General features: G+C 51.3%; 1 protein-coding gene across 3 annotated transcripts in view; it reads left to right on the top strand.

Moving 5' to 3' along the window:
• Positions 1-23,430, top strand: part of lama5 (laminin, alpha 5) — a 73,361-nt gene that overhangs the window by 25,210 nt on the left and 24,721 nt on the right. For 2 of the 3 annotated variants that reach the window (XR_001341950.3, XM_014410257.3), the window contains exons 4-37: positions 552-670; positions 946-1,116; positions 2,254-2,351; positions 6,695-6,810; positions 8,620-8,738; positions 8,814-8,904; positions 8,983-9,117; positions 9,662-9,721; positions 9,939-10,079; positions 10,337-10,474; positions 10,749-10,883; positions 12,581-12,715; positions 12,825-12,962; positions 14,044-14,096; positions 14,325-14,424; positions 15,813-15,865; positions 16,055-16,160; positions 16,228-16,327; positions 16,558-16,714; positions 17,236-17,374; positions 17,885-18,018; positions 18,222-18,325; positions 18,454-18,607; positions 18,679-18,842; positions 18,946-19,054; positions 19,131-19,427; positions 19,633-19,759; positions 20,283-20,422; positions 20,542-20,657; positions 20,739-20,947; positions 21,206-21,407; positions 22,382-22,526; positions 22,636-22,776; positions 22,967-23,128. Coding sequence is in view for 2 of the 3 variants with exons in the window: in XM_014410257.3 (XP_014265743.3) it covers positions 552-670; positions 946-1,116; positions 2,254-2,351; positions 6,695-6,810; positions 8,620-8,738; positions 8,814-8,904; positions 8,983-9,117; positions 9,662-9,721; positions 9,939-10,079; positions 10,337-10,474; positions 10,749-10,883; positions 12,581-12,715; positions 12,825-12,962; positions 14,044-14,096; positions 14,325-14,424; positions 15,813-15,865; positions 16,055-16,160; positions 16,228-16,327; positions 16,558-16,714; positions 17,236-17,374; positions 17,885-18,018; positions 18,222-18,325; positions 18,454-18,607; positions 18,679-18,842; positions 18,946-19,054; positions 19,131-19,427; positions 19,633-19,759; positions 20,283-20,422; positions 20,542-20,657; positions 20,739-20,947; positions 21,206-21,407; positions 22,382-22,526; positions 22,636-22,776; positions 22,967-23,128 (4,508 nt within the window). In the remaining variant the exon portion in view is untranslated. Of the gene's footprint in view, positions 1-551; positions 671-945; positions 1,117-2,253; positions 2,352-6,694; positions 6,811-8,619; positions 8,739-8,813; positions 8,905-8,982; positions 9,118-9,661; positions 9,722-9,938; positions 10,080-10,336; positions 10,475-10,748; positions 10,884-12,580; positions 12,716-12,824; positions 12,963-14,043; positions 14,097-14,324; positions 14,425-15,812; positions 15,866-16,054; positions 16,161-16,227; positions 16,328-16,557; positions 16,715-17,235; positions 17,375-17,644; positions 17,775-17,884; positions 18,019-18,221; positions 18,326-18,453; positions 18,608-18,678; positions 18,843-18,945; positions 19,055-19,130; positions 19,428-19,632; positions 19,760-20,282; positions 20,423-20,541; positions 20,658-20,738; positions 20,948-21,205; positions 21,408-22,381; positions 22,527-22,635; positions 22,777-22,966; positions 23,129-23,430 lie in introns of all 3 variants that reach the window. The other variant, XM_014410258.3, reaches the window with a different exon arrangement.

Raw genomic sequence — 23,430 nt, 5'->3', positions numbered from 1 at the left:
GTTAGCTTGACTTTTAATTTGAAAGAATGCTGCAGAATAATCTCTGCACCTCTGTTTTCTCTCTTCTACCAGGGTCTGTGCTGGTACTGGTGCAGTAACTGGTGCTGGTGCTAAGATCAGCCTATAGTTCAGAAGCTCTGAGAAGCGGACATTACATAGGATTACTCGCAGTATTTCAGGGTATTTCCATGTAGAATTTAGGGCTGTATCCACCAATCACTGGTGAATTTCTTGCCTTAGCTCCTCCCACATCTGCTGACATCACTGCATCCTGCTATGGGCCCAGCCACAGTGTGATGCTGTGCTTTTCTGAGCTTTTTGAGGATGAGCACCTGTAGTTTCTGTTGACAATGTGTGGAAACAGCTGAATGGTGTTCACTAACATGACTCCAGCTGTGATGTTAGGGTTTGAGAGCAGCTGCTTGGAGATGCTCTAATCATCAACTGAAGTGGATCCTGAGGACGCCTCACACTTTTCTGTTTTCGTGTGTGTGTGTGTGTGTGTGTGTGTGTGTGTGTGTGTGTGTGTGTGTGTGTGTGTGTGTGTGTAGCCTCCAAGAGAGACTGCATCGAGCGTTTTGGACAGAGCACCATTGAGAGGATCAGCCACGATGATGACATCGTCTGCACCATCGAGTATTCACGCATCGTGCCGCTGGAGAATGGAGAGGTGAGACAATCACGTGATCAGATTACAACGACTCTGTAACGAGATCAGGTTAGCTGGGAGAAAGATGAGTGAGGAGGACGTAGAAATCTATCAGCCAAAGGAACGAGCGAGTGGTCCAAATGGATAAATAATGCTCAGAAAGTGAGAAAAAAGCAGACAGTGACTAAAGGTTGAAATTCTGAGCTGTTAGCTAACATCAGTTCAAGGAATTGGTCAGCTGACCCGAGGAACGATCAGCTGCCAGGTGTTTGCAGGTTTCGTGTCTTTGTCCTCAGATCGTCGTGTCTTTGGTGAACGGCCGTCCCGGGGCGATGAACTTTTCGTACTCGCCAGTACTGAGGGAGTTCACCAAGGCCACAAACATCAGGCTCCGCTTCCTGAGAACCAACACGCTGCTGGGTCACCTGATGGGCAAGGCGCTCCGCGACCCCACCGTCACCCGCAGGGTAAGGCACCGCAGCAAACCAATCATCAGTCAGCACACAGTGACATCATAGTTTGCTGATTTGCTGCTGTTGGGTGTTTACTGCTACATGTTGCGTTTTCTGGACTGATCACAACAAACAGTAAAGATGAGCTCATGCTCCTCAAGTCTGTTAAATGAATCCTACAAGGCTGTAAGATGGATGGATGGATGGTTGGATGCATGGATGGATGCATGGATGGATGGTTGGATGGATGGATGCATAGATGTTTGGATGGATGGTTGGATGCATGGATGGAGGCATGGATGGATGGATGGATGCACGGCTGGATGGTTGGAGACATGGATGGATGGTTGGATGGATGGAAGGTTGGACGCATGGTTGGATGCATGGATGGTTGGATGGATGCATGGATGGTTGGTTGGATGGATGGATGCATGGATGGATGCATGGATGGATGGTTGGATGCATGGATGGTTGGATGGATGGATGCATGGATGGATGGTTGGATGCATGGATGGATGCATGGATGGATGCATGGATGGTTGGATGGATGCATGGATGGATGGTTGGATGGATGCATGGATGGATGGTTGGATGCATGGATGGATGCATGGATGGTTGGATGGATGGATGGATGCATGGATGGTTGGATGGATGCATGGATGGATGGTTGGATGGATGCATGGATGGATGGTTGGATGCATGGATGGATGCATGGATGGTTGGATGGATGCATGGATGGATGGTTGGATGCATGGATGGATGCATGGATGGTTGGATGGATGCATGGATGGATGGTTGGATGCATGGATGGATGCATGGATGGTTGGATGGATGCATGGATGGATGGTTGGATGCATGGATGGATGCATGGATGGTTGGATGGATGCATGGATGGATGGTTGGATGCATGGATGGATGCATGGATGGTTGGATGGATGGATGTGATACGCCTTCACAACAAGAGACGTCATCAACATCTGGACGTTTAGGAAAGCGATGCAGAGAACTTGGTGTCAAATTGTGATGAAGAGTCAGTGTGTGAGTTGTCCCAGCATGAGTCTTGTTGTTCTTTGAAGTGACTGTAGGCAGCAGAGAACCCTGAAGCTGCCAGCAGTGTTTCTGAGTCAGCTCCTGCTGTGATCTGTGTTCTAGTATTACTACAGCATCAAAGACATCAGTATCGGAGGACGCTGTGTGTGCAACGGGCATGCTGAGGCCTGCAACGCCAAAGACCCCAGCAACCCCTACAAGTAAGATTTAACTCACACACACACACACTCGTTCACTGTGTTTGTCTCTTGGAGTCACACACACACACACACACACACACACACACACACACACACACACACACACACACTCTCACCTCTTTCCCCGGAGCTGTGATCTGAAAGGCGTCAGGTACTCCTGTGTGAGGGTTGGCTGTGTGCCACGCTCTTATAAATTTGCATACCTGCGATGGAAATAAATGCTAGCTGTGTTTGAGCATGTGCTGGCAAACGAGGGTACAGCTGGCATTCAGAGGAGCTCAGCATGGCCTCACAGAACCTGCAGCTGCTCAGTAAACTCCGTCACCACGTACGTCTGAGCAAAGCTCGCCTGGATGTCAGATACAGGTGAGCTACAGCTAGCAGCGTAATCACTCTGGAGTTGTCCAAACCACAAAACTAGGAAACTCTTTCAAAGAGGCCACACCCACAGATATGACAATTTTAATCCAGCTTAAACAGGTGAGTCATGGAAACATGTTCCCTTGTACAGGTGTTGTGAAGATGGAAGTGATCCACAGCAGGGCTCTAGAGTGCGACCAATTTGACTTTTAAATATAAATGAATTTTGTCAGAATCTCAGGTTAAAGCTCACAAAACTATTTCAACAACCACCAAACAGTGAATGAGAGCAGGTAACGGACTCCACTCAAAGACGTAAACACAGAGCGGACCGACGCATCAGAATCAGCGTTCTCTTTCTCGGCTTTCTCACCCGACGGCCCGTACACGGACACGCCGTCGGGGCTGAAAGCCGACAGCTCGCTGACTCTGATGCGTCGGGTCTGCGCTGTGTTTACGTCTTTTTTACGCTCGATTCTGAGCTGCAGGTTTTATCTCTCTCCAACCAAAATTCATTGAACCAGAAGCAAAAGAAGATCCAAACTACGCTTCACGTTTGATAAACGTCATCATGGATTCACTCTGACCTTTGCTGTTTTGCTTCCACCATGATAAAAATCACACTTCATGCACAGCTCTCTCTCTCTGTCAAATCTTTCATTCACCTGTCACCCACAGAGCTGCCACAAACGATTATTTTGACAGTCGACTAGTCAGATCATCATCCATTGGACGTAAAACGTTCTGCTCTTATATAACTATCATTAGCTTACAGCTTGAAGTGTTTAAGGCGCTAACTAAAAATAAAGACAAGATGATATGAACGGCTGTGTGCAGGCAGGAGGAGGACCCAAAGTGCAGACTCCGGAGACAAACGTGAACTCAAACAGCTTTAATGCTGAACTCAAAGTAACAAACGTCCAAAATACAAACAATAAACACAGGCAGACAGAACACACAGCATGAATGAGGGTAGACACATTCTCGCATGAAAATATCTTAAAAGTTTATTTTGTGACCCAGAAAGAGTAATATTTCAAACTCCGCCCCTCTGCGTTGCTCCCAGATATCCCAGAATCCATTTCTGGATTCTGGGATATTGCATTTCGCCATTTCGAGCTGATTGGAGACCAGAACAGCCAATCAGATTTTTTTGCATCCAAGTCTGTGATTGGCTGGTTTTGTGGCACAAATATAACGGTGTAGAGAAAGAGCTGCTCGCACACGGGCAGAAATGTTGAGAGCGCGAACGACACAATGCGAGCGAGCGCAAATGCAAAAACTGAGCGAGGGGCTGCTGTTGTGTGTGCGCGTGCGTGCGTGCGTGTGTGTGTGTGTGTGTGTTAAGACTTAAGCCGGTGTTTAGCTGTCATCATTACAGAAACATGAATACGCGTCTGTTTCCTCTGCATGCACAGACGTGCAGTCCTGCTGTTTGTTTTCCATTTCTTTCCTGTGCGCAGTGCAAATTATTACCCATGCATCGTGTCAACACACACACACACACGTACAGACTCATTGAGGGAGTGTGGACACAGCTTGGTGCGGAGCTGCTTTTAAACATGATTCATTTGCGATTTGAGGGGGAGATGTGATGCACAGCAGAGACACTCGCAGCTGCTGGGACTCTTTCCGCCGTCACGCCGACATCCTGGAGATATTTAAGCTGCGCGTTAATTGACAGTCGATAAAGACATCCAGGTGGCTCCATTTCCAGTTGTTAACCCTGAGGTCAGGAAATCTCTGGGGCTACAAATCAGTGACAGAGCTCAAGCTTTCCCTCATATTTCTGTTTCGTGGTTTCAACAGGCAGCAGTTTGTTTCATTTACTGTCCAAAGCTGGAAGTTCAAATCTGTAGAGGCGCAAAGCTGCAAACTTCCTGCTGCACAACCTGAAGAGAATAAAGACTGTGAGTGAAAGGGAGGACGTGTGGTTGGTGTCTCTGCTCCAGGCACAGCTCTCCTGACATTTGTGCCAAACTGAATGAAGAGATATGATGATGTTACCGAGTTTAGTGCACATGTCGCTCCCAGCAGGAAGTAGTGTGTTTCGGTCTGCGTGGTGTAGCGGGCAGGTACCGGCTCACAGACTCGGTGCCGTGGTGTTCAGCTGATGCTGGGGTTTGTATGAAATAGTCCTCGGGGCTGCAGCTCTGAGAGGCCGCAGGCGCCGTGCAGCTGCACTGGTGGCTTTCCTGGTTTAAACTGCGGTTTATCGCTGAGCGCAGCAGTCCTGAGCTCGCCAGGTCTCTCATCAGTCAGAGAAGCGTGGAACTTCACCTGTGATGGAAAAGGAAGGGTGGAGGAGAGAGGGAGGGCACTCCACCATGGGCTCAGTCTGAAGCCTTCGTGTGCTCAGAACAATGTATGAAACTCCGGGGCAGCATCAGTGTCCCTGGACAAAGTGGTGCAGCTGGAGATGAGCAGACGGGGCTGCCGTCAAATGAAGGCTCAATAAAAATAATAGAAATTCCATGTGCAGCATGTCTGTGTTGTTGCAGAGCCCTTCCTGTGTTTTATGACCTTTAACCTGCTGCTGATGAGCCCAGCTGTGCAGCGTCTGCTCACCTGCAGCCTTCAAACGTGTCCAGGCTGACGCTGCTCTGCATTCCTGCGCTCTGACACAAAGCGAGGTCAGGAGAGATTTATTCGAATTCCTTTATCGCTCTGACGCCTGCCTGCACACCGCAGCCAAAGACACGACCTGCTCTGGTTCCCGGACGTGTTCGCCGACCCTCATTCATCCCATTATTGGAATGTTTGAACATTTTGATAAGAACATAAACCACACGCCTGCTCCGTGCCTCTGTTTAAAATACCCGAATGCTCGTCATACCCACAGTTTGCCACAGCTGAAGGAGCTGAACGCCGCTTCCAGAGCACGCTCGCTTTTTAGAGTTTTAAACAGTCTGCAAGTCAGAGCTCAGGCGACCTCGCTGACGGGTTAGACACACTTCTGATCGTCAGTGTGTGCTCACACGGATGCTTTGTTTGTTATTCTCTCATTAATTCAATGAAGCAGCTGGAATCAGCAGGCCAATCACAGCAGAGTCTGCGTTGACGCGAGGTGGACTCCTGAGGATGTGCACGTCAGAGCTTCAGAGCGCTCGTGGTTCTGACGGATTATCACTGAATATGTGCCGCGACCCCACACACACACACACACACACACACACACACACACACACACACACCAGCTGTGAATGAAGAATCCAGATGTGGCCCCTGAGCTGTGATCCTGAACTGAAGGTGAAACCAAACATCAATCTGAGAGCAGCTGTAAAGCGCACGCAGCGCCGAGCGCGCCTCTGACACGTCAGGGTTACACACAGGAAATATCATCTGTGTGATGTCACATATTTACGTGTGACCAGCAGGTTTCACCTGTCACACCAAGCTCTGCTGGCTTTCTGCTGCAGCTCTGCGTTATTCACACATCCGGTGTAAGAAGAGCGTGCTGGGCCTCGCCTCCGCAGAGATCCAGTGCACACAGCGTTGGTTCAGCTCGCTGAGATGAGCGCGGCGTGAGGTCTGCAGAAGCGACACACTGGACTCGCCCTCGGGCTGTTTGCCAGGAACGCACACTCAGATATTACACAGCCATCGCACACACTGACACACAGGACTGAGGATTGAGTTCAAGGCCAGCGCATTCCTGCCGTAAACACGTCTGACGAGCCGATCTCTGTCTGCGCTTTATCGCTCACACTTTACGTGATCGCACAGCTGCTGGAGCCCAGACAGGAAGTACCGAACCAGGTGGAAGCGCACCATTTAATGTCGTTTCCTTGAAGCAGCTGACCTCCAGATGTCGAGGTGGCCGGAGACGGTGACGGGCAAGCAGATCAAACTGTAACTGAGTACCTTTACTCAAGTACTTTGCTGAAGTACGGCTTTAATGTACTTTAATGAAGCATGGATGCAGACGTCATATCGTGTGTGCGCGCGTGTGTGCATTAACCCTTTCACTCTGTTGTTTACAGGTTGCAGTGCGACTGTCAGCATCACACCTGCGGCGTATCTTGTGACCAGTGTTGCCCTGGATACCACCAGTTGGCATGGAAACCAGCCACGACCTACAGTGCCAACGAGTGTGAACGTGAGTGCGTGCAAACACACAGACACACACACGGGGTCGTGACCCCTGCAGAGAAATGTGCTTCCTGCGTGGGGTCAGGTGACCTCGCGGGTCCGTGTGAATTAAGAACATCCTCGCTGGGCTTTTCAATCTGCCGCTCGTCCGCTGTGACGGGCAGCTCCGCCCATGTGCTCTGGCCATCTTTGCTGATTCGATGAAAGCCCAGTCGCCACGATTTAAGAGCCTGCGTGTGTTCCTCGTTTTCTGCCCGGTGTTGTAGGTCCAGGTGTGTGTTCAGAGGTCTGTGTGTGGGGGCTTCAGGTAAACGTCAGTGTTGAGGTTTCCATCCACAAACAGTAAACTGTGTGTCTCCATCCACTGAGCTGATGTGAGCAGGATCTGTACCAGCTGTTTCCACCTCCAGGCTGGCTCCAATTGGTGACAGTGGGGGGCCCACGGCACACCCATGTTTGTGTCTGTGGAAAGCCTCATCTGTAGAGTTCAGGTGTGTTTTTGAGTGGTCAAAGGTTAAATGACTACATCGTGTGGCGCTCAGCGTCTGATCCTGTTCAGAGCTCTGCTTATGTGTACACGAGAGCGCCGTCTGTTATCAGAGCTGCAGTTATATTTAACAAAGACCAACAAGGGTATCAGTGAGGTCACCGGAGGTCGCCGAGGGTCGGCCCGGAGCCGCCGTCAGAGGGGGAGGCGTCGGTCTGTAAAAACGGAAACAGCTGTTTCTGTTCTAGGTGTGAGGCTCCGCCTCCTGAGCACGCTCACAAACATACAGACTGTTCTTAATAACTTACCTGTCTTGTTATTTTAAATGCTGGCTCCTGCTCGGGTGTGAGAACAACCCCCCACTTAATCCTAGCGTGGAACATGTGACACGTGTGAACTTTGTCCCAGATAGCAGAGAGCACAGCAGAGGTCCAGACGGACTCTCGGGAGCGCTTATCTGCCTCTCAGCGTCCGGGCGGTGCCGGCTGAATAAACCAGCACTCCTCATCCTGCAGCCCAATAATGACGGCAGGTTCCTCCGAGCCGGCAGCGTCTGAGTCTGTCTCCACAGAAACCGCTCGCAGGTGTTATCGGGCGTTTCAGACAGATTAGAAATGTCTGAAACGCCCGTCCCGCCCTTTCCCAGGATCAGCATGCAGTTTACACAACATTCCAAAGCTGGAACGTTTTTCTGGGATTACTGTGGATAACTGTGTGTGCTCCACACAGGTAAACGCTGCTGCCTTCGTCTCACGTATTATTATTATTATTATTAACCTTTATTTAACCAGGAAAAGTCCCATTGAGATTAAAAACCTCTTTTGCAAGTGTGGGAATAACAGCCTCAACATCACACCTGGAAGCTACCTGAGCTCATGGTGCAGATGTGGCAGCAGCTGGAGGAGCAGCCTGACTGTAATCAGACATGAAACAGTGTGTGCGTGTTTGACTTTGTGTTCAGACAAACGTGTGATCATGTGACCCTCGGCGGCCTGTAATCTGCTAAACAGCACCTGTCACAGGAAACAGGAAGAGCTGAGCAGACGAGTGCAGAGTTTACCTTAATGATCGAGTGTGTGCTGTCGGGGTTTCCCCCAGGGGTGTGTGTGCGTGTGCGTGTGTGTTGGTTAGAGGAATGAGAGGTGCTGATTGGTCAATGATGTCGTGCGTGACGCAGCCAGCTGTGTCTGCTTCGTGGTTTCCTCTGAATCTCAGGAGTGACTCTCGAGTGTGAATGAGGATGTAAATGAAGCGCAGGTGTATCCTGGTCACACCTGCGAGTGTTTCTTCTTCAGGTGTGTCTTCACCTGTCTGTGTTCTCACCTGCAGCCTGCAACTGCCACCGTCACTCTTTCGACTGTTACTATGACCCCGAGGTGGACGAGAGGAGAGCCAGCCTCGACATCCATGGACACTACAGAGGGGGCGGAGTCTGCCTCAACTGTCAGGTACCTGACACACCTGAAACTGTGTTAGTGTGTGACCTGCAATGACTGACTGTAATGGGAACTTTTCCCTCTCAGCATCACACCACTGGAGTCAACTGTGAGCGCTGCGTCCCCACCTACTACAGGTCACCTGACCACGCCATCGACTCGCCGCTGGCCTGCTCACGTGAGCCTGACACACACACACACACACAGAGGTCATCTTCTTCAGTCCCATCCTCCTAATCTCTCGTCCCGCCCACAGCCTGTGACTGTGATGTGGAGTTTACAGACGGTACCTGTGAGGATCTGACCGGGCGATGTTTCTGCAAACCGAACTACACCGGGGAGAACTGTGACTCGTGCGCCGCCGGCTTCACCGGCTTCCCCGAGTGTTACCGTGAGTTTCACAAACACCTCAAAGCCAGCGGGTCACTTCCTGGAGGGTTCCCTGCAGCTTCAGCCTCAAACAAATGCACTCACTAGGTGCTGTGTACACAGCTGCTGTGGGTGCCCTGCGGGTGGCGCTGTGCTGCAGACCCAGGAACTTTGTTTGACTGACACATAACCAGAACAAAAGGGGAGGAACAAAGACACACAGCAGCAGGCAGAGGACCACGAGGGACGGGAGGGGCGGGTACAGGTGTGGGCGGGGCTCTAGTATAGGAAGTTAAACTAGAAGAACACGTATGGACAGACTAGCCCTCTTAACCTAAACTCCCTCTAACATTGGAACTGCAGCGATCATAAGTACAGTACAGCCGAACAGCTCAGAGGATTCGAGGTTCACTAAAGGAGCCCAAAGAAGTTTGATCGCAGCTTTTTATGACTGTAAATTTAGAAGAAAGCAGATCACAACCAAAGAATTCACATCCACAAATCACATCAGAGCAGGCTCACCGCTGTGCTTACACAACCTGACCTCTGCTGTCTCTGCCCTACAGCCAGCCCCACACACCCCACCACCATCAACGGGGAGGCCAGACCAGCAGGAGAGATCATCAGTGAGTGTGCAACACACACACGTGTCTGTGCTGCTAAATATAAGTGATGTGTTTAGTGCACAGACGGTTTCACTGATAAACACAGATCTGTCAGCTGACCTTGACTTCAGCGTGGATGTTCCACGCTCTCCTGCAGCCACTCGCTCAGGTTTGCAGGAGGAGCCTGAGGTGAGTTCACTGAGAGGAACGTCTAAGCGAGGCTGTGTTCTGTGTGCAGACTGCGAGTGCAGCGCCGCAGGAACCGTGGAGAACTCGTGCAGGGCCGACCCTCGGACCGGGACCTGCATCTGCAAACCGGGTTTCACCGGAGACCACTGCGACGCCTGCGCGCCGGGCTTCTACGGGCTCAGCTGTGAGGGTGAGACGTGCACATTTAAGCCTAACACGTCAGGAACATCCGCACGGCTGCACGAAACACACGAGCTGCAAAAAGCAGCATTTTCATCTCCACCCATCTCCAACTGAGCTGACATCACAAACTCCACCCATCTCCCACAGTCACACCTGTGATCTGATGACTCACAGCCGTCCAATCACAGAGCCGAGGGGACGACGTCCTGCTTGTTTCAGTAATCCACAAACACAACGTGTGTGTGTGTGTGTGTGTGTGTGCAGCCTGTCAGTGTGCAGGGCCTGGCTGCCTGGACGGGTCATGTGACGAGGTCACCGGTCACGGTGTGTGTCGCGGCGGGTTCCTGGGTCCTCAGTGCGATCGGTGTGCTCCGGGCTACTTCAGCTACCCGCTGTGCCAGCGTAAGTCCCGCCCATCAGACCCGGACTCTCAGTTACACTCAGAGATCTCCTCATCACCTCCAGCACGCGTGTAGCTCAGCGTGTCGTTCAGCTGGAGCTCACACGTGAGCGTAGTGACAGTGTGTAATAATCCCGCGAGCCCACGCTGCAGTCACAGTCTGCGCCACACCACAGCGAGCTCGTCACAGAGCTCGCACAGGTGTAAACTGAACGGCCTTACGTGCACTCAGCAGCCGTAGCTCACCGTCTCGTTGTGCGTCGGCTGTGTTTGCAGTGTGTGGATGCAGCTCGCTCGGCTCTCTCCCCGAAGGCTGCGACGCCGCCGGGCGCTGTCTGTGCAGACCGGAGTTTCAGGGTCCTCGATGTGAGCAGTGCAGATCTGGATTCCACTCCTACCCCGACTGTAAAGGTGAGAGAACCTGGCACACATGGAAACACTGACCACACCCTTCTTACGAGGTGTTACACCGCATCGTTAAATTTCACTGGAGTTCAACAGTTTACGTGAAAAAAGGCTCAGAAGCGTCTAATGAAGAAGGACACCTCTGGGTCAGGGTTGTAGTTTAATCCTGGAGCAAGTGGAAAGGTGAGACTGAGAGGAGCCAAACATCACACCAGCTGCATGTTTTTAATGAAACACCCCCACATTTACTCAGCAGCGGTACGCGTCTGCCACGAGCTGCACAGCATCGTCCTACTTTACAAGTGCTGACTGATGGTCTGTGAAGCTTCTCAGTCATCCAGCTCATCGTAGTCTAAGCAGCCGAAGACGTTTCATCCGAGAAGCTTCTTCAGCTCTAACAACAACTGGTGGTCCCAGATTTAAGACCTATGGGAGTGTCCCAAAGAGGGACATGGACCCCGTATTGATCCTCTATATCAGGGGTGGCGAACTCCAGGCCTCGAGGGCCGGTGTCCTGCAGGTTTTAGACGTGTTCTTGATCCATCACAGCTGATTTAAATGGATAAATTAGCTCCTCAACATGTCCTGAAGTTCTCCAGAGGCCTGGTGACGAACTAAGCATGTGATTCAGGTGTGTTGACCCAGGGTGAGATCTAAAACCTCCTGACCCAGTATGAACCTGCCAGATCCCTCAGGTCATCTGGATCCGGTCTTTTATCAGTTCCCAGAGTCAGAACCAGACACGGAGAAGCTGCATTCAGCTTTTATGCTCCTTATATCTGGAACAAACTCCCAGAAAGCCTCAGATCAGCTGAAACACTCAGTTTATTTAAATCCAGGTTGAAGACTCACCTGTTCTCAGCTGCATTTGAATAAAGCACCAAATCCACACTTTAAGCTTAAATTTCAAAACTTACATTTAACTACTGATTTTATCTACTGTTCTGATTTTATCTACTGTTCTGATTTTATCAGTTTTGATTTTATCTGTTTTGATTTTATCTGTTTTGATTTTATATACTGTTTTGTTTGTTTGTTTGTTTATTAGTTTGTTTGTTTGCTTGTTTTAATCAATTTTAAATCATGCTTTTTATTGTTTGTGTTTCTAATGTCTCTGTAAAGCACTTTGAATCACCTTGTTGTTGAATTGTGTTATACAAATAAACTCGCCTAAAACCTGCAGGACGCCGGCCCTCGAGGCCTGGAGTTGGACACCACTGATCTACATAATCCCACGAGCCAAGGTGTGAAAACAGGTGTAGGTCACGATCAGCAGAAGTTTCAGGTGAACCTGCTGTGAAACCTAGCCCCGCCCTATCATGTGACTCACTGAGGTCAGATGACCCAGGATGTGAGTGGGCGTTAAGGCGTCTGGATTATAGATGGCAGACAGTTGGTGTGGTGAGCCCCACCCTCTGTTCAAAGATGGTGGTTCACAGTGGACATAGATGCTTCGTCCACTCCTCTGTCTTCTCTGTCCAACATGTGAACATTGGCATCCTCAAAGAGTGACCTTTGACCTTTAGATGTACAGCTGAGCCCGGTCCCGTGGAGGTGGCAGTCTGGTGTCTCCGGTGTAGCTGTGCGCTCTGCACTGCTGCACGGTTGTGTTTGTGTCTTCTGTGAACTTCCACTGAGGTGGAGATCACGTTTGAACCGTCTCTGCTCCTTACCTCACTGACGTTCATCTCTGCTTCTCCCAGAGTGCACCTGTGATCCTCGCACCTCTCTGGACTCCAGCTGCACCGCGTCAGGTCACTGCCACTGCCGGCCCAATTACAGCGGAGCGTCATGTGACCAGTGTGCTCCTGGTTACTACGGTTACCCCAGCTGTACACGTAAGACAAAGACATGGTTTTGTGTTTCAAAGGTAAAACTACATGAAACAGACGAATGACGTGTGTGTGTGCATGTGTGTGTGTGTGCGTGTGTGTGTGTGTGTTCCAGCCTGTCAGTGCTCTCCTGAAGGTTCACGTTACTCCAGCTGTGACCAGCTGACGGGACATTGTGTGTGTCTGCCCAGCGTGGTGGGACTCAGGTGTGACAGCTGTGCACACGGTGCCTACGGCTTCCCCACATGCCAAGGTAAACACACACACACACACACACACACACACACACACACACACACACACACACACACACACACACACACACACACACACAGTAAACACCAGCAGTGTGTCTGTTGGCTCTGACAGCTGCAGCTGGAGGACCGGAGCTCTGAATCCACTCGTGCTCAGTAACTCGTCTTTATTAACAGCTGACGTTCACGTAAATGAGTTTGCTAAAAAGGAAAAGAGACATACCAGTCCAAGTTTCCGACTGTGATACCTGTGCTTCAGGTGTGTGCTGATGCCCCGCCCTGTGAGCAGCAGACTGGGGTTCATGCAGACTTTAACATTTTTCCTGATTTAATCAAATAAAATTTGACAAAAACACAAAAGAATATAAATTCACGATTCCAAGCTGAAAATGTGGAATTTTCCATCGGTTAATCTGCGGTTGATCCTGTAACTGAAGGGTTCCCGCCGACACCGCATACTCCCAAAGCACCCTGCGCAGACTGGCGGGACAAACTCCCACGCTCCCTCAACTATCCTCGAAAGAGTATAGAACTGGTCCGGTGTTCCACGACCGCATTGTGCCTCCTGAATCCAAGGTCTGAGCGACGGACAGGCTCTCCGTGACTTTACCAGGGAAGCTGAGGAGTGTGATCCCCCTGTAGCTGGTGCACCTCCTGTCCACCCTCCCAAAGATGGGAACAACACCTCAGTTGAGGCACCGCCCCTGATCTCCACGCAGCATTGTCGAGGCGTGTCAGCCAGGACAGCCGACGACATTCAGAGCCTTCAGGCTCGCAGGGCGAAGCTCACCCCCCAGGGGCGCTGCAGTTATTTGCCTGCCTCAGTGACCACGCCCCCAGTGATGGAGAGTCGTCACCTTTGTCCTTAGACTCTGCCTCCTCTACAGAAGTGGGATTAAGAGGTCCTTGAAGTATTCCTTCCTACAACAGTATCGAACGCTGCACTGAGGTCTAGCAGGACAAGCACAGAGATGAGTCCACTGTCAGAGGCCATAAGATCATTGTAACCTTCACTAAAGCTGTTTCTGTGCTGTGATGAAGTGTTTGCTGCTGTGTGATGGCTTTTCTCTGTCGTTAAAGCTGGAAGCTGCCATCCTGCCGGCTCTGTTCAGACCACCGTAGCGCCTCCTCTGGTGAGTCCTGTGTTTGGCTTCTCGATCACAGATGATGTGAAAGGGTGTGTGTGTGTGTTGAGGCTGCAGCAAAGCAGTGCTGTGAGGGTCAGGTGGAGCAGAGGAGGCTAACCTCCACCTGCACTCTGACGTCTCTATAAACAGCGACTGATAAGCAGGTAGGCTGCACCTGCATGCTTTGTAAGGAGAAACAGGTGTATTGAACTTTGCTGTGATTGGTTCCCTCAGGGCCGCTGTGAGTGCCGTCTCCACGTGGGGGGCCTGGCCTGTGACACCTGCAAACCTCTGTACTGGAACCTGTCCCCGGACACACCTGAAGGCTGCTCCAGTAAGACAGACAGACACACACACACACACAGACACACAGACACACACACAGAGACACACACACACACACACACACAGAGACACACACACACACACACACACAGAGACACACACAGACAGACACACACACACACACACACACACACAGACACACAGAGACACACAGAGACACACACACACACACACACACACACACACACACACACACACACACACACACACACACGTTTAGCTATCTTAGTGAGGACCTTTATTGACGTAATGCTTTCCCTAGCCCTAACCTTAACCATTAAAAATGAATACCTGACCCTAAACCTGACCATAACCTAATTGTAACCCTGACACTAAAACCACATTTTGAGCCTCAAAAAGGCTTCAAACTTGTGAGGACCGGTGTGTGTGTCCGCTAGGGATGGGTATCGTTTAGGTTTTATCCGATACCAGTGCCAAACCGGTACTTTTGAAACGGTGCCGGTGCTTAAAGAATGGAGAACACACACTTTGTCCAAAACCTCTCATGTTTAACTGTTTCCCTCTTTTTCTTTGGTCATTTTAGCCTTTTTGGCCAGGGTGAAGGGAGTATCTGCCATCAAACAAGAGGACAGCCGCATGTAGCTATGATGATGTTTGCTAGTTCACCTTACATGCATTAATGTAATAACGTGGTTAGCCTACTCAACGTAAATTACACACGAACAACATGAAGCTACTCACGCAGAGAAGAACGGCTGCTGCTGCATCATCATCCTCATCATTTCTGCTACACTGGCAGGGCTAGGGGCCAGGACTCTCCTCTTCGGGTTTTTGGGGGATGTTGCTAACTCCAGGTCATAACAGGCACCACACCCGCAGTAGATGTGCTCGGTGTGAGGTCTCGCAGCAAGCTATCAAATACGGCGCATTTCTCGGCTTTTAAAAAAACGCTATGCGTCGCCAGGTGTTTCATTAGATTCAAGGTGTTACCTCCTTTGACAGTATCACAGTATCAGCTTAAAGCACTTGTTGCTGCTGAGTTTGCATCTTTTGCTGTGAAGTACAGCCAGACTTTTGACTGCTTCGCCTTGGGCGTTTTTAGCGCTGCTCTAAAAGAACGCACGTACCTGGGCCCGCCTACTATCCTTGGAAAGGTAAAACGATTATCTAGAATCCAAAGTGTATCACAGCTCAGGAAAAAAAAGCACCGAAATGTGCGCTGCTTTTCGGTCTGGTTACTACCGTTTATGTCAGAACAGGTGCCATCATGGCACCGGATACCGGGACCCATCCCTCGTGTCCGCACAAGTGATTGTTGGTTCTCACAAGTATGGTAGAATGCAGATTTCGGTCCTCACAAAGATAGCTAGACAGGAACACACACACACAGAGTAACCTGAGGTTGTTTCTCTGCAGACTGTGAGTGTAACGTGGCGGGGACGGTGAGCGCCGTGGCTGAGTGTGCTCAGGTGAGTCAGCTGACCTCAGGTAACCTGTGGTGTTAGTGAATGTTTGTTCACTGATTGGTCGGTGAGCGGTTGCAGGAGGTCGCTGCCTGTTTGGGTTTTTTTTTCCTGTATTCGTTCCCTTTCTCTAATAAAGTCCTGGCTGCTGCTGTTGTCATGCTAATGGTTGAGATGGTTTGTTGGTGTGTGCAGGAGAGCGGTCAGTGCCACTGTAAGCCCAACGTCTGCAGCGGAACCTGCTCCACCTGCAAAGATGGCTTCTTCAACCTGCAGGAGAGCGACTACTTTGGCTGCCGGGGTGAGCGGTGCTCTGAGCACTCAGGTACAGGTGTGCTGTTTCAGCTGTTAACCTGTTGTTTTTTCAGGGTGTCAGTGTGACATCGGTGGCGCCGTGGGTCCTTCGTGCGGCGAGAGGAGCGGCCACTGTCGCTGCAGACCCAGCGTGGAGGGGCCAAAGTGTAACCTGTGAGTTCAGCACACCTCAGACAGATTTCAGGAAGTTTAACTGCAGTGAAGCTAAGTTAGGACTCCATTTCCCATAGTTCTAGTCTCCTGTAACAGACAGATGTGGTTAAATGTAGAGATGTCTGTCGTTGCCTCGGGTCGTCACGGCCTGAGTTTCTGTAGTTCTTCAGTCCGTGTTTCATCCCAGCATGCCTGTGCGTTTCACTTCATTGAACTTCCTGTGCCGGCAGACCTCGTCCGGATCACTACTTCCCTGACCTCCATCACCTGAAGTTTGAGATTGAGGAGGGAAGCATGCTGGACGGCCGGCCGGTGAGATTCGGCTACAACCCCCAAGAGTTCCCCAACTTCAGCTGGAGAGGTTATGCTCAGATGTCCCCAATTCAGGTAGGACCATAACCTTTGACCTTTTCTGTTGGCCACACCCCTAATGGTGCAAACTCGATTGTAGAGAAGATTATCCACCAAACACTGACTCAGTGCTGCCTCTGCTGGACGGCAGAGGAACAGCAGACACACATGAGCTGTAGGATGTTTTTCATCCTTATTGGAAGGATCTGATTGACGTTGTTTAAAATAATGTGTGAGTGTGTGCAGTTATTGTGTAATTATGTTACTGTGGCCCAGCTGCATGTTGTTGGGACATGTCGCAGGACTGCGTCTCAGCTCTTGCATGCATTTCAAATGTTTGCTTCCTGTCCCGTGTGAGCGTAGCAGACAGACTGTATTATGTCGCTTTGTCCTGGTTTCTGTGTCGGTGTTTTCTGTCGTCTCTGCCTCCTTTACTCAGCGTCTCTTTTGCTCTTCCTTCTCCTGCCCCTCGTCTTCCTCCTTCTCTTTCCTCCGCTCTGTGCGCCTCCTCTGATCCTCTACTTTGCTCCTCGTCCTGCTCTCTGCTCCCTTGGTAGTCGAAGGTGTTGGTGTCGGTGTCGGTCGACTCTCCGGACGTCTTCTTTGTGGTGCTGCGTTATGTTAACCGGCGAGGTTCGGATGTTTGGGGCCGGATGACGGTCGTGGAGGATGGCCGGAGCCACCACTGCGGGAACTGTAAGTGCTGGGAGGGGACTCTGTGTTTCCATGGCAGCGCAGGAATCAGGAGAGGTGGGAAGTCTTCTTACTCTCTCTCGATTTCCTCGCGACGCTTCGGTCTCTGCGCTTCGGCTGCGTTTGGCTGCTGGTGGTGGCGGCGCCGTGTCTTTCCTCAGGGCCACAGATCAGTGCAGGTTTCAGGGATTTGAGGACAAATGTTGATCTTGTCTGCCCTCCAACCTCCCTCTCCCCTCCCTCCTGTCCTCTGTTTGGACGATGTCCTCGTAGACTGCGGTGAGGCTTCAGGTTTATATGAGCGAGGCAGACGTCTATCTGACTCGTTTCATCCTCAGATACATAAGCTCTGAGGGCACCACCACCAAGGGTAAAATAACAGCCTATCAGGGCAGCCGCAGAGGTAGGTTCTCCACCAATCGCATGAAAGTATCAGTAGAAGTTGAGTAGCAGAGCAGCAGAGGGGAGGAATGCGTGTTGTGCTCATTCCTAACGTCTCGGTTTGTGTCCAAGGCTCCGAACAGTCCAAGCCGATCGTCTTCGCTCCCAGCGTGGAGCCGACCTTCGTCAACGTTCCCTTTGTGGAGCCCTTCGTGCTGAACCCGGGAACCTGGACCGTGGTGATCGAGGCGGAGGGAGTCCTGCTGGTGAGACGCAAACACGTGCAAATACACAGGTGGTGACAAATCATGGCTCAGCTGTTTGTAATTCTGAGAATGAGGCTGTGTAAGCTGCTGCTGCACACCTGTAAACCACTTTGCAACCCACCGCCACCCCAGTGAGGAGGCCTCCGTGCTGCTCCCCTCACCACGTGTGCACAGGGAATGACTTTTGCTGCTCTATCCTGCAGGATTACCTGGTGCTGTTGCCCAGCGCCTACTACGAAGCTCCCATCCTGCAGATCAGAGTGAGCGAGCCCTGCACCTACAGCCCCGCCCCCGACGCCAGCCAGAAGTAAATACGCTCACGTCATTCATCTTTTGTTAGTGGTTCTGTAGCGTCGTGTTTACACACATCCCTGGCGCGAGCCCGGAGGGAGGAGCAGATGTTTAGATGCGTTGATGTGTGTGTCTCTCTCTCAGCTGTCTGCTCTACAAGTACCTGTCTCTGGACTCCTTCCCCTCCATCTCGGGCAACGATGCCAGCTGCCGCAACGACAACCACCTGCCCCGCCCCTGCCCGACCGAGAAGGTTTCCCCGCGTCACCCCGACATGGCCGTCTGCAGCGGTTTGGATGTAAGACAGCCGTGAAATGTGTCCACAGGTGAAACGTGCAGGTTAAATTAACGTCTTCGGTTTCTGCGCAGATCAGCGTCGAGCTGCGAGGGCGCCTCTCGTCTCCGGGCGACTACGTCCTGGTCCTCGAGTATTCCAGCGAAGAAGAGCTTCCTCAGACGCTGTCCGTCACTGTCAACGTGCCGGGAGCGAGAATGCACCGACACAGAGTCACCTTGCTGCAGTGCAGATACAGGTAAGCTGCAAGGCTCCTCCCCCCACTACAGAGAAGGACGTGTTTGAAAGCGCGCTGCCTCATGCTAAGTCATTTAAATGTGTGTGCGTGCGTGCGTGTGTAGCTTCCTGTGTCGAGTCGTGGCCGTCGACGAGCGGAACAGAGTGGCGGTCTTCTCCCTCCCCTCAGACGCAGAGATCCAGCTGACCGCTGACCGAGCCACCTTCTTCCTGGTGAGAGTCACTCTCGCATCACATGATCGGTCACCTGATCAGCTCGATCCTAATGCGTGTTGCACATGTGTTTCAGCACAAAGTGTACCTGGTGCCCAGACAGCAGTTCAGCATGGAGCACGTAGCCCCGCGCGTCCACTGCATCGGCACGCACGGACACTTCTCACCTGACAGCTCCTCCTGCGTCCCCTCACGCTTCCTGACCCCGTCAGACTCTCTGTTCCTGAAGGAGGGCCAGAGCTCCTCCACCCTGCAGGAGCCCGCCTCCCCTGCTGCTGCGCCTCCTCTGAGAGAGGAGCCAGACTGGATGGGATTGGAGAGACCGCCGTTCGGAGCGGAAAACACCGACCACGTGCGGCTGGACTCGCTGCAGGTACTGATGGTGATGGGGCGTGTTGTTGGGGGGTGTTTAGTTTAGATATGCGTGACGTCGCACGCGATCCGTTTTTATCTCAGGTGAAACATAACGGAGTTACAGAACCCGACTGAGACGTGCACACATTTTAAAGGATCGATAAAAATCCCACGAATGTGTCTGACACCGTAATCATTCCTCTCCCGTCGCCTCCTTTACCCAGAATGCAGTGATGTACTCTGCCCGGGTCCATGCCCTCGGCCGCTACGTTTTCATCCTCCACTACCACCAGCCTCTGCACCCCACCTACCCCGTACAGGTCTTCATTAACGGGGGGCGGATCTGGCAGGGTAAGGACACAGTCTGATCCTGGATCTGCTGCATCACCGTCAGTGATGACAAGCTAGTCAGGTTATTCTCACCACAGACTGTATATAAAAGATGGACATAAACCTGTGGCTGGAGTTTGAGGCTCAGTTTTCAAAGCTGTAATGAAACATGTTCAGACTGCATGTGCATCACACACACAGCGATACCTGCTAATCAGTAACATCCAATCAAAATCATGAATCTCACTGTGCATCAAAACTGGAGCTCCGCCCTGTTATTGGTCACATGATGTCACTAAAAATGCTCCTGAAGGCTCCAACAGCACAAACAGGCCCAGAGGTCAGGTGAAGCTAGCAGACAGCTAGCAGCTACAGCCGCCTGTCAGTAACAGAGGCCACGCCCCCAATAATGCAAACTTTTAGGCTTAAAATCATTTAGAAGCCTGTGGGACTGACTCACTGCTGCCTCTGCTGGGCATCAGAGGAACTGCAGCTTCTGGTGCTGGGGGCTGATGATTGGCTCTATTTTGTTCCTGTTTCTCAGGACACGTCAACGCCTCGTTCTGTCCTCACGCTTACGGCTGCCGTGACGTCCTGGTGTCGGAGAATCAGATCATTCTGGATGTGACGGACCACGAGCTACTCGTCACGGTGCAGATACCTGCGGGGAAGACGCTGTGGCTGGTCAGTGTCGCTGCTCTGCATCACAGCTACGCTTGATGCTGCAGAATGACGTTCAGGGATAGTTTTTTCCTTTGAGGTGGAGATGAGGCAGCAGCTGACGTTCTTCCTCGTGTCTGCAGGATTACCTGCTGGTTGTTCCTGAGTCGAGCTACAGCTCCAGCTACCTGAGCGAGGAGCCGCTGGACAAATCCTACGACTTCATCAGACTCTGCGGTCAAAACAGCTTTTACATCAGGTGAGCGGGTGAAGATGCTGGGCAGTAGTTTAGCGTGTTAGCGTCATCCCCACAGGTGTGAACTCTTCCTCTCTCCCGCAGTCCCTCCTCCTCGCCGTTCTGCCTCAGCTCGGCCATATCTCTGTCAGCCTTCGTCAACAACGGCGCGCTGCCCTGTGCCTGCCACGAAGTCGGAGCTGAGAGCGACACCTGCGAACGCTTTGGCGGTCAGTGTCGCTGCAGGCCCAACGTGATTGGACGAGACTGCTCCACGTGTGCCACGGGTTACTGGGGATTCCCCAACTGCAGACGTGAGTGTTCGCCTGAACAGATCATTCACCATCTCACCTTTCCTGTATTTTCAAGTCGTCTTTAAGCAGAAAAATGGAACAACTGAAGTGTGCAGACGAGTGTAAGGCTGCGCGATGAAACGCTGCAGGGACGGCGTCCGAGATTCACACTTATTTATTCATAAAACTTTTATTTTGCTGTGAAGAAGGCGCGTGGGGTTTTTCCTGTCTCGCTCCCTTGTGTTCCTGCTCTCACTCACCTTCCCGTGTCACCTGCAGCCTGTAACTGCGGTTCGAGGTTGTGCGAGCCGGTGACGGGGGACTGCATCTGCCCGCCGAGGACCGTCCTCCCAGAATGCACCGAGTGCGAGCCTCAGACGTTTGGCTGCCACCCGCTGGTGGGCTGCGAGGTCTGCAACTGCTCTCACGCTGGCATCATCGCGCCCGATGTGAGCTGCGACACGCTCAGTGGGCAGTGCAGGTAAGACGAACAGGAAGCGACCTCAGGACAAAGAGGGGTTGTGTGTGTTTGTCTCGCTCCGGTGGCTGTGTGCTCTCTGAAGCTGCCAGGTTTAAACTTTCCGACTGCCTGATCCTCTGCAACATTTCTTTGTGAAGTTTCTATAATTTTACAAACTCCGAGGTTTTTTTGGATAGCTCAATTTCAGATTGATACCTCTCTCGTGTCCGTTATGCACGTTTTCACCACCAGGGGGCAGATCAACTATGTTGTTGCCATCTCATGTGCAATATCTCAGTCTTTCCTTGTTCTGTGCAACATTTTGGTCTCAGTGGAATTACCATCCCCACCCCAAATGAGCATAGCCCCTCCACTCTTATTTATTTATTTAATATATTATATAACTGCCCTGTATACAGCCCCACAATGTTTCTGTTTCAGTGTTTCTACGCATACACCATGTATATAGTTTACTCACATATATCTATACATAGATTTTGCTTTTTTTCCTCGTTGTATATTGTTTTCTTTACTTTTGCACCTTTGTGGTTCACTGTGCAAGAAACCGCACAATGACAATAAAAAGCTCTAAAGTTTATTTTGTTTATAACCTCATTTCTCTTCCGCCTCCTTTCCTAAGGCTGCCATCACACAAGAGAACAGCTTCTTAATGATCTAATGTAATCAAGCTCACGCTGACCCAGTGCACCACCTTGTGGTGAACAGTGTTATTACCCTAGACTGCAGCTGTAGGTGTCTTTCCTCACTTCTCACACACAGGTATTCATTACGCTTACTGTAAACCTCACAATAACCTAACTGTGACCATGACACAAAAAATGTCCTCAAACTTGTGGAGACGGATATTTTGGTCCCCACAAGGCTGGTAAACTTCCAATTTTGATCCCACAAAGATGTGAGTACATGCTCACACACACAGACAGAGGTCAAAGGTTATAGAAGCTGAGATTCGGCACAACGTTTTCTGTTTCCAGATGTCAGAACAACATCGTCGGACGTCAGTGCGACCGCTGTGCCCCCGGTTTCTACGGTTACCCCAACTGCAGACCATGTGACTGCAACGAGGCGGGGGCCGAGGAGGAAGTGTGTGACCCGTCCACAGGACAGTGTCTCTGCAAGGTTTGCACTCACGTACACAAACGCACAAACGTACACGAGTCTGTCATGTTTGTGTGTCTGACATTGCTGTATGTGTGCGTGCGTGTGTGTGTGTGTGTTCCCCCTGCAGGAGAACGTCCAGGGTCCTCGCTGTGATCAGTGCAGAGATGGTACGTTCCACTTGGACCCGACCAACCCAAAAGGATGCACCAGCTGTTTCTGCTTCGGAGCCACCGGCCGCTGCCACAGCTCCAGCATGAGGCGCACCGAGGTGCTCGTCTACATCCCATAATATGCTTGTTTTGTTAAATACAACCTGATGTTTGTGGTAGTTTTTCTGCAGCGAGCTGATCCTGACTCGAGCTCACAGAGTTTCAGAAAGCTGCTGAATGCTGTGACGTTTCCACATGCTCACTGATTTACTGACTTTGAGCCTCACAGCAGCCGCGTCGTCTCTGCAGGTCATGGACATGGAGGGCTGGGTGCTGCTGGGAGCCGACAGGCAGGAAGTCCCCGTAATCGTGTATCCAGATCAGGACCTGGTAGAGGCCGACATCACCGACGTGCCCGATGTTTATCAGGAGCTGTACTGGCACGCTCCGAACACTTACCTGGGAGACAAGGTGAGTTATTCCAGTTAAAGATCAGTCAGGTGCTGTAAGAACCGGGCGGGTAGTTGGAGTCTGAACACGCCTTTATCTGATGGATCTGTGTGCACTCAGAGAGGATGAGGGTGAAGATGAGCCAGCAGTGAGCCTGAGCCATCTCCAGGTGCAGATCTGTTTTTAAAGCTTACGGCCTCACAGAGTCCCAGAATCCCTCGCTCTGTTACAGACACGTCCCACACAGCCGACCAAAGGCTCAGACGGAGATCAGCAGCTTTCATGTGTGAAAGCGTCACCCTTTATTCTGACGGTTAAATCCC

The sequence above is a fragment of the Maylandia zebra genome, linkage group LG20 (assembly GCF_041146795.1).
Source record: "Maylandia zebra isolate NMK-2024a linkage group LG20, Mzebra_GT3a, whole genome shotgun sequence".
Taxonomy (NCBI): domain Eukaryota; kingdom Metazoa; phylum Chordata; class Actinopteri; order Cichliformes; family Cichlidae; genus Maylandia; species Maylandia zebra.
Note: the sequence above shows the minus strand (reverse complement) of the source record. Positions and strands in the feature narration are given on the sequence as shown.